At 42.2% G+C, this 11,342-nt stretch overlaps 1 protein-coding gene across 1 annotated transcript in view; it reads right to left on the minus strand.

The window, feature by feature from the left end:
• Positions 1 to 1,947: 1,947 nt before the first annotated feature.
• The window catches only part of stab2 (stabilin 2), a 106,079-nt gene continuing 96,684 nt past the window's right edge, over positions 1,948 to 11,342 (minus strand). Inside the window, exons 70-72 of the mRNA XM_039803728.1 lie at positions 7,198 to 7,317; positions 5,279 to 5,324; positions 1,948 to 1,976 (exon numbers count right to left, since the gene is read on the minus strand). Of these exons, the coding sequence (XP_039659662.1) occupies positions 1,948 to 1,976; positions 5,279 to 5,324; positions 7,198 to 7,317 (195 nt within the window). The remainder of the gene's footprint in view (positions 1,977 to 5,278; positions 5,325 to 7,197; positions 7,318 to 11,342) is intronic.

Consider the following 11,342-nt stretch of genomic DNA (forward strand, 5'->3'; position numbering starts at 1 on the left):
TTAAGTTAAGTCTTTTACAAAGAGAATGCTGTAGGAAATGAACAGAGCCAACACAGACAAACTCCCAATGATTATGTTAGTGTAAAAGGTGAATTATACTAGCCGCACGCAAGGTGGCGCGCGCCATCGTGACGTCGAAATGACGTAATATCCTGCCTGCGCGCCCGATTTATGGCGAGCAGAGGTCGCGCACAGCTCTTTTTTTTTCAGCGGCGCACGACAAAGCGGAAACAGGAGCCTGAACAAGTTCGCCGACAACCAGGTACCAAGACTCTCAGAGTGACTGCAAGTCCGTCTTGTAAATTGACTGAGCTCTTTTATGGTGAATGAAAGGCTTGATCCCACCAAGTAGGTCATCCAATCAAATCTAAGCATTGACGGCAATGCTGCTGCCAGTTCTGCCATTGTTTACCTTTTTCTTCTTCTTCTAGTCTGTAGAAAGAGCAGCGTCAGTAGCCTTTGCTCATTAGCGCCACCTCTGTTCAGGAGAAGACTGCAACTAGTGTCGCGACCACCAGCGCGGGTATAAATAGTTACGGCTATTTCATGACGTCACATATGCGCGCGCCAGCTCGGCTGTGGTTACTGTAAAACATGCTTAATGCAGAGGGTCACAAATAGCCTGTTCCTGTCTCCTCTGCATCTTCCAACCTTTGCTACCAGACTTCCAGTGCTTCTGTGGGCCCTCTATCAACTCTCTGGGGTCAAGCAGGCTAACCGGCTAGCCCCCTGCTTGATTTCCTGTCGACTTATAACTATTCTAATTCTCAGCCTGCAAGCATAGCCTAACAGTCAGCAAGCCTCGGGCCTTCCCACCTCCCATCTATCCTCTCCATTGCATTCTGACTGAATTTGGCTGGCGCAGTCTTGTTGTTAAGCACTAAAAAAATAACACCATTGAATGTTCACCACCCACCCTGCAGGACCAAAAGATGCAGAAGTAGAACCAGTAGGATATTAAAGGGTCCAACAAGTCTTCCAAACCATATGACTATATATATTTTTTATTCCTACCCTATAATACGACCCATAGGAGCATTTTATAAATTAACGCCCTATCGTTGGCAAGAAAATACACCCCACTACTTTTATTTTCCAACAGGACACGGTCCCCGGTCTCCTGGCTGAAAGTCCTGTGTTTATTTGACCCATCCACCACCCCAACCTGCTTTCTTACACGGAATTCAGCGCTCTTATACTTTGTGTCCTCATTTAATGCTTTGCTCAATACGTATATTCTGGTGCACTCCGGCAACACTAAAACCCTCTTCACCTGCTAAATCCTCCACTTTATTCACCAGCTGGTCTCTAACTGATCTAACTAATTTGATGCTGAGCTACACCAAACTATTTGGTACAGTGGATTTTAGAGTCCTGCGTCTGGCATCATGAGGCATATTGGTGGTGGAAGAGCGTGGTACCCCCGAAGCACTTTGAGTATCTATGATAAAGCGCTATATAAATGTATGGAATTATTATTATTATTATTAGAGCTGTGATAATGAACAACAACAGTAAAGTTTTGGGCCTTGAAACCAAAATACCAGTGAGTTAAAAACAGTCTGTAGAGCTGAGAGGAGCTGCACAGTCGGGAGATAATTCTCTGTGGATTTGCGACTGGCAGCAACCCCTCTCACATTACACATGGTAATTTAATCCCTTTTTTTTTAAATCTACAAAATTCCAATTGATTAAATTATTGCATTCTCAGACACAATATCAACTGTAAAAACAGTCCTGTTCATTAATGATTACATCATATGTTGATGGGTTGATGCTGATGCTTGTTTGTCTTCACACCTCTGCTGGCAGTGACACCTCATTGGTCGAGATGTCACCATCTGACTAACCCATGCAGGTGTGAACAAACTTCCATCCAGAGGGGTTCAGCACACCGCCTTTAGGAGCCACTAATGGGCTGCAAAACATTGTTCACAGAGAGACAAATCAAATCTCACGGGACCTGATGATGCCCACTATACACAACAAAGTAAATGGTCATTTAGCCCATCAAACACTGATCTACTGGGAGATGGGTTTGGCACTTCAGTTTTAGCTCTGCTAATTAAGACACCATACTGTAGCATTCACATGAACTTTGACTCTTTAAACTTGCTGAAAACTACATTGTTTGAATGCAGTTTTTCTTTTTAGTACCATATGGTTGTAAGCACGGCCTGAAGTTAACTTTTTTGGCCACCAGCCACACAGGCTTTTTACCAGCCAATGTTTTGCCTCAAAGGAAGCACCAGCATTGTTCCTGAAATTCTTTAGAATATACATTTAAGTGTCGTCAAGTTATAACGATTAACTGCTGTCGTAAATCAGCCACGAACATCGCCACTGTCGCCAACTGTCCCGTTTGGTATTGAAAACGTCTTCTTTTACTTTTCTTTGAATAATCAAGTCAAGTCAAGTTACTTTATTTGTCCCCCAGTGGGGGCAATTTGTTATGCAGCAGGTAATATAATAAAATCACACACAATCATACACACAATACAGAGATTGCCTACCTTTCAGGCAAATTTAAAAACATAAATAATAAGTCAAGTTATCTATGGTTCTTTATAGAATTAAAAAGTAGAATGGCTGCAGGTACAAAGGAGAGTTTATATCTATTTGTTCTGAGTTTTGGAAGTATAAAGCGTGATCCGGATGGCAACATCTGAAATTCAGCCCGTAAGCGATGAGAACTATCTGACAGGATAGATTCAGCCCGTAAGGGATGAGAACTATCTGACAGGATAGATTCAGCCCTTTTTAGCATCTGCTTCTGATACAGTTCCTCCAGGCCTTTTTGCCTAGAACCTGTGATACTGCTGCTCACCTTAATTAACCTGGAGAGGTAATGGACCCATACCAGCAGATTAAGGAGAAGGTGACAACTGACTCAACCAAGGACCCATAGAAAAGGGTCACCAGGGTCTTGTCCACATTAAACGTGGCCAGCTTTCTAAGGCAATACAGGCGCTGCTGGCCTTTCTTGCAAAGCAAACTAGTATTTGGCTCGAAGCACAACTTGTCATCAATAATGGATCCTAAATACTTGTACTCTTTAACAACCTCTATTTCCTGACCATTTATACTAGTTTTTACATTATTGGTGACATTATGCCTAAAGTCAGTCCTCATCTTTTGGTCGGTTGATTATTTTAGCCAGCCTCTTCACCCCAGTGATGTGCCGCCACATTATTTAGCTCAATTCTAGGAAATTACAGACTTGGTTGAAATGTGAAAAGAACAACAGTAAGTAGCAAAAAACAACTGAGTCACTTAATTCTCATTGGCGTGTGGTTGGGTGTTGATTTCAAGCCCTGGTTGTAAGTTTCAGGGGTATCGCTGTGGTTGTTCACTTGTATTTTATGTTTGGTGCTTCTCAAATTAGGATAGACTTTGACCCTTATGCGGTCTAAGCACTTCCTATGTTGCTCTGTGATTTGGACACATATTGTTCCTACATAAACATTAAGGGAAAAAGCCAAAGCGTCATCTTTTGACCTATAATCCCGCAGTCGGTCGTATCTTCAAATTCAAACTGGACAGGACTGTCACCCAGAAGGCCGGGATTCGTGTCCCGTTTGAAAATAAATGGCGACCTATTTTCTTTACCTTACGGAACTACGTCCCCTTTTGCTTCACACGTGTACAGAAGTGAAGTTTTGTAAAAAAAAAACATAAACTAAAATAACTAAACATAACCAAACTGCAACTGTTGAAAACCGCGTCCGTATTTGGTCCAATGTTAACATTTGAAAACTTTGACCAGCGAGGTCAGCAGGAGCCTGGTGGGTTGATCGTAGCCACAGGCCATCAGTGTCAAACATCAACAACATTAACCCTTGTGTTGACTTCGGGGGTCACAATTTACATTTTTTGTTGTTGTTGTTTTATATCAGAAAATATCGGACGTAGAAATAAGTGCTGAAAATGTGTAGAAGAAAAATTTTACAATTTAAAACGTTAGAAAAAGTAAAAAACAAACGGGACGGGAAGACAACACAAGGGTTAAGCAAGACTAATATCTGTAAAATAAACAACAAAGCATACATTTTGCAGAGCTGACGGAGAAGCAGCTAGAGAGTTTCTGCGCCTTCTAGAACATCTACTATGTGTGTACCATGTGCCTTTGCTGTTGTTTTTGACGATAAAAGTCTCCTTGAGCGTCATATCTGAATGCTCTTTATCTAAACGCGCTTGGTCGGGATGATTCGCGTCACTTGTTTGACTTCCTTCCTTCCTTCCTTCCTTCCTTCCTTCCTTTTTTCCCGCCTTTGTGATTGACCCTGATGTGTTTCACCTGTTCATCAGCCCTCAGGTCACCAGTCTCTCGTTACAACCCTCGCTGCCTTGTGTATTTCGTCTGTGTGCTCGTCTTTGTCAGTTCGTCATCGTGCCTTGTGTTTAGAAGTTCTGCCCATATAAGTTGGTGAAAGTGACTTAAAATAAGAAGCATGAAGCACAGTTTGAGACGTATTTAATCAACATTTAAATTCACAGTTGTGATTATTCACGTAACTTTTTTTTAAATCTGCAAAAAAAAACTAAAACAACAAAGATTAAAATGTTAACTGTCCTGACAATACATGTTTCTATTGTTATCGGATAAAAATATACTTTTAAATCTTCCAGTTGTCCTCCGATCTTAATCGTCTTCAGCTTTTCTCCGTCCGAGACACATTTACATTTTCCATATTTGTTGACTTTTCGTTGGTCTTTAACATGAAAAAGTTGGTAAAAGTTGCTTACAATGAGAAACATGAAGCACAACTCTTGACATTTTAAACAACATTTTAAATTCAGTTATGATTCTTCATGTTTGAGTCTGCAGAAAACCAAAAAAAATGTGCAACTGTTGCATCAACGAGCCTCTCTGAACCGAAGAGACGTTGACTGTTAATTGTCCATTTACGTTCTTGAATGAAACCTCAAGAAGAGTTTGTAGAAATCTGCATCGTGATTCATCAGTTTCTTGGTTTTGGAGACACACACACACACACACACACACACACACACACACACACACACACACACACACACACACACACACACACACACACACACACACACACACACACAGTGTGGTGTATGTCAGATATTAAACAGTGATTCTTGAGTTTCTCGGTTTTCTCGGTTTCAGTTTCCAAAAAGATGAGCCATCAGAGTCTGAGAGCAGGAAACCAAACTGAGTGGTGTGGGACGCGCCCGTGTGTGTGTGTGTTGTGTGTGTGGGTATTTAATGTTTGTGTTTGTGTGTGTTTGGGGGGGGTTTGGTGGGAGCAGGTACGATACGATCCCCCGTTCACCACCTCGTGTTTGTCCTCGGCCTGCAGACAGCCACATAAAGTCATTTTATTTAAAGGTCCCATGGCATGAAAATTTCACTTTATGAGTTTTTTTAACATTAATATGAGTTCCCCCAGCCTGCCTATGGTCAGTGGCTAGAAATGGTGATAGGTGTAAACCGAACCCTGGGCATCCTGCTCTGCCTTTGAGAAAATGAAAGCTCAGATGGACCAATCAGGAATCTTCTCCTTATGAGGTCATAGGGAGCAAGGTTACGTCCACCACTAAGGTCTATATAAAAGAGACTTCAGATACAGTATTAGGGGACCACTAAGGTCTATATAAAAGAGACTTCAGATACAGTATTAGGGGACCACTAAGGTCTATATAAAAGAGACTTCAGATACAGTATTAGGGGACCACTAAGGCCTATATTAAAAGAGACTTCAGATACAGTATTAGGGGACCACTAAGGTCTATATAAAAGATACTTCAGATACAGTATTAGGGGACCACTAAGGTCTATATAAAAGAGACTTCAGATACAGTATTAGGGGACCACTAAGGCCTATATAAAAGCATCCAAAAAGTGTAGGACCTTTTAAACGGGGACACATGCACAATTAAACATGAACCTTGTATAAGAACAAGGAGAGATGTGTTGTTAAGGTAGAACTAAACAACTAATACAAAACATCAGAATACACACATTTACAAACACATTCACTCCTAACTTACTATAATACAAGAATGTGCAAAGTTACATCAATAAAATTATCGTAGGCTCAATCATTATCACATAAATACAGCCCCCCTCCCCCACACACTTACACACACACAGTCACACACACACACACACACACACACACACACACACACACACACACACACACACACACACACACACACACACACACACAACACACACACAGACACATAGATGAAACAGCCCCGAAATTACCATCACCAAACTCCACCAGACTCATGACACACATGTAAATAATCAGGACTTTTATCAGCGGAAAAAACAACGCGCATTCAAAGTGGACAGAAACTAAATAAAACTATCAAAAGCGGTCTTGGTTCATCTTTCCACTGTTCCAACAATCACCACTCTGGTTTGGTTGAAATAAACCCTTAATTCATCCATTTACATGTGGAGATATGCTGGCTCTATACCGCTAGAAGTCCTGATTATTTACATGGAGTCTGGTGGAAATATACGGCTCTGTACACGCTAAAAGTCCTGATTATTTACATGGAGTCTGGTGGAGATATGCTGGCTCTATACACGCTAAAAGTCCTGATTATTTACATGGAGTGTGGTGGAGATATGCTGGCTCTATACACACTAAAAGTCCTGATTATTAACATTGAGTCTGGTGGAGATATGCTGGCGCTATACACGCTAAAGTCCTGATTATTTACATGGAGTCTGGTGGAGATATGCTGGCTCTATACAAAAAGTATATCAGTGGAAGCGGCTCTATACACACTAAAAGTCCTGATTATTTACATGGAGTCTGGTGGAAAAATGCTGGCTCTGGACACGCTAAAAGTCCTGATTATTTACATGGAGTCTGGTGGAAATATGCTGGCTCTGTAACGCTAAAAGTCCTGATTATTTACATGGAGTCTGGTGGAGATATGCTGGCTCTATACACGCTAAAAGTCCTGATTATTTACATGGAGTCTGGTGGAAAAATGCTGGCTCTATACACGCTAAAAGTCCTGATTATTTACATGGAGTCTGGTGGAGATATGCTGGCTCTATACACGCTAAAAGTCCTGATTATTTACATGGAGTCTGGTTAGGGTAATCTTTACATTGAACAACAACATTCTGTATTAACTGATGACTGTTTATTGAAGGTTTCTGTTCTAAGAAAAAGCATGACTCAGCTGCTGACTCACCATCACATCATCAGAAGTGTTGGGTGACTCAGCAGTTTCTGGAGCGGCTTCATAAACTGGATTACAGATGCTGCGACCGCCGTGCACAGCTGGAGCTTCTTCTTCTTCTGCTTCTTCATCCTGTCAGAGGGAAAACATCAGCGCTAACATTTACAATATATATATATATATATATATATTTACAAAGAGCAACTAAAATATAATTTGACAATTTCATTACTGAGCTCCAAACAACAGTAGGTTGTTCTTAATGTTGAATTGCCCACTTTATAATTATTTATTTATTCTTTTCAGAATAAAATATAAAATGAGAATTTCAAAATAAAGGCACATCTCTTGTAGTCTTCGGGTCAAATTTGACCCGTTTTCAAAGTTTCCGCATTAGAAATTTGAAAAATAACACGGATGGTTACATTCAACGCTCACATACATGCATCGCAGGTCAAATTTAGGCTCAGTTCACTACTTTCATTGAATTTTGGATGTTTTATTCAATTTTTATGGCATTTCAAAAAACTATGAAATCTGTCGCTTTCTAAACAGTATCCTGACTAAACAGTCCGTGATTATCCACTAAATCGTAACAATTTGTCAAAATAGTTCATGATTTCAGATTTTTGGAACTCAAAAATTAGGTATAATTTCATATAAATGAGGTTTATTGATTATGAATAAAAAAAAAAAAGTGTAAAACTAGCAGTTATAGTTACAGTTATAAGTAGCCTGACGAGCCAGCCCCACATCCAGATGTTGGGTCTGGGAACTCCCCATTGGTCAGGGCTCAATCCTAGGGGGCGGGACAAACGGTTGTCTTTCAAATTCCCTCTGCACGCAATAGGATAGCGCTCCAACCAATCAGAGCAACGAAGAAGCAGCAGCAGCAGCTATAAGCCCCGCCCACCCACTCTATACACGATGTGATTGGCCTGACCAGAGTTTGTTTTTTCCAGCTCGCAAGCCAACGGAGAGTTGCTAGACTGACAATAGCGGCTGCAAATTACATTTGAGTCTAGATTTCTAGACTAGGTTATAAATTGATGTTAGTGGTGAATCTTGAAAAAAAATCGCCAGAAACATAAAAAGAAAGTGTCTAAAAAGGGATAATTTTCGTTTTTTACCTGGAAGTACAACAAGCTGCTACAACACAAGGGTTAAAGATGACGACATGTTTGTCAGAAACGTATGTTTCTTATCCCCAGTTACTCTGACCCTAATAAATGTCTGTTACTGACTCTAACTGGTCTGACAGACCCTGACCCTAATAAATGTCTGTTACTGACTCTAACTGGGCTGACAGACCCTGACCCTAATAAATGTCTGTTACTGACTCTAACAGGGCTGACAGACCCTGACCCTAATAAATGTCTGTTACTGACTCTAACGGGTCTGACAGACCCTGACCCTAATAAATGTCTGTTACTGACTCTAGCTGGGCTGACAGACCCTGACCCTAATAAATGTCTGTTACTGACTCTAACTGGGCTGATGGACCTTGACCCTAATAAATGTCTGTTACTGACTCTAACAGGGCTGATGGACCCTGACCCTAATAAATGTCTGTTACTGACTCTAGCTGGGCTGACAGACCCTGACCCTAATAAATGTCTGTTACTGACTCTAGCTGGACTGACAGACCTTGACCCTAATAAATGTCTGTTACTGACTCTAGCTGGGCTGACAGACCCTGACCCTAATAAATGTCTGTTACTGAATCTAACGGGGCTGACAGACCTTGACCCTAATAAATGTCTGTTACTGACTCTAGCTGGGCTGAGAGACCCTGACCCTAATAAATGTCTGTTACTGAATCTAACGGGGCTGACAGACCTTGACCCTAATAAATGTCTGTTACTGACTCTAGCTGGGCTGACAGACCCTGACCCTAATAAATGTCTGTTACTGACTCTAGCTGGACTGACAGACCTTGACCCTAATAAATGTCTGTTACTGACTCTAACTGGGCTGACAGACCCTGACCCTAATAAATGTCTGTTACTGACTCTAGCTGGGCTGACAGACCTTGACCCTAATAAATGTCTGTTACTGACTCTAACAGGGCTGACAGACCCTGACCCTAATAAATGTCTGTTACTGACTCTAGCGGGCTGACAGACCTTGACCCTAATAAATGTCTGTTACTGACTCTAGCTGGGATGACAGACCCGGACCCTAATAAATGTCTGTTACTGACTCTAACTGGGCTGACAGACCCTGACCCTAATAAATGTCTGTTACTGAATCTAACGGGGCTGACAGACCTTGACCCTAATAAATGTCTGTTACTGACTCTAGCTGGGCTGACAGACCCTGACCCTAATAAATGTCTGTTACTGACTCTAGCTGGGCTGACAGACCCTGACCCTAATAAATGTCTGTTACTGACTCTAGCTGGGCTGACAGACCCTGACCCTAATAAATGTCTGTTACTGAATCTAACGGGGCTGACAGACCTTGACCCTAATAAATGTCTGTTACTGACTCTAGCTGGGCTGACAGACCCTGACCCTAATAAATGTCTGTTACTGAATCTAACGGGGCTGACAGACCTTGACCCTAATAAATGTCTGTTACTGACTCTAACTGGGCTGACAGACCTTGACCCTAATAAATGTCTGTTACTGACTCTAGCTGGGCTGACAGACCCTGACCCTAATAAATGTCTGTTACTGAATCTAACGGGGCTGACAGACCTTGACCCTAATAAATGTCTGTTACTGACTCTAGCTGGGCTGACAGACCCTGACCCTAATAAATGTCTGTTACTGACTCTAACGGGGCTGACAGACCCTGACCCTAATAAATGTCTGTTACTGACTCTAGCTGGTCTGACAGACCTGACCCTAATAAATGTCTGTTACTGACTCTAACTGGGCTGACAGACCCTGACCCTAATAAATGTCTGTTACTGACTCTAGCTGGGCTGACAGACCCTGACCCTAATAAATGTCTGTTACTGACTCTAGCTGGGCTGACAGACCCTGACCCTAATAAATGTCTGTTACTGACTCTAGCTGGGCTGACAGACCCTGACCCTAATAAATGTCTGTTACTGACTCTAGCTGGACTGACAGACCCTGACCCTAATAAATGTCTGTTACTGACTCTAGCTGGGCTGACAGACCCTGACCCTAATAAATGTCTGTTACTGAATCTAACGGGGCTGACAGACCCTGACCCTAATAAATGTCTGTTACTGACTCTAACGGGGCTGACAGACCCTGACCCTAATAAATGTCTGTTACTGACTCTAGCTGGGCTGACAGACCCTGACCCTAATAAATGTCTGTTACTGACTCTAACTGGGCTGACAGACCCTGACCCTAATAAATGTCTGTTACTGACTCTAGCTGGGCTGACAGACCCTGACCCTAATAAATGTCTGTTACTGACTCTAGCTGGGCTGACAGACCCTGACCCTAATAAATGTCTGTTACTGACTCTAACTGGGCTGACAGACCCGGCCCTAATAAATGTCTTTACTGATCTAACGGGGCTGACAGACCTTGACCCTAATAAATGTCTGTTACTGACTCTAGCTGGACTGACAGACCCTGACCCTAATAAATGTCTGTTACTGACTCTAGCTGGGCTGACAGACCCTGACCCTAATAAATGTCTGTTACTGACTCTAGCTGGGCTGACAGACCCTGACCCTAATAAATGTCTGTTACTGACTCTAGCTGGACTGACAGACCCTGACCCTAATAAATGTCTGTTACTGACTCTAGCTGGGCTGACAGACCCTGACCCTAATAAATGTCTGTTACTGACTCTAGCTGGGCTGACAGACCCTGACCCTAATAAATGTCTGTTACTGACTCTAACTGGGCTGACAGACCTTGACCCTAATAAATGTCTGTTACTGACTCTAGCTGGGCTGACAGACCCTGACCCTAATAAATGTCTGTTACTGAATCTAACGGGGCTGACAGACCTTGACCCTAATAAATGTCTGTTACTGACTCTAGCTGGGCTGACCGACCCTGACCCTAATAAATGTCTGTTACTGACTCTACTACGGGCTGACAGACCCTGACCCTAATATGTATTTTTTACTGACTCTAGCTGGTCTGACAGACCCTGACCCTAATAAATGTCTGTTACTGACTCTAACTGGGCTGACAGACCCTGACCCTAATAAATGT

The sequence above is a fragment of the Perca fluviatilis genome, chromosome 1 (genome assembly GCF_010015445.1).
Source record: "Perca fluviatilis chromosome 1, GENO_Pfluv_1.0, whole genome shotgun sequence".
Taxonomy (NCBI): Eukaryota; Metazoa; Chordata; class Actinopteri; order Perciformes; family Percidae; genus Perca; species Perca fluviatilis.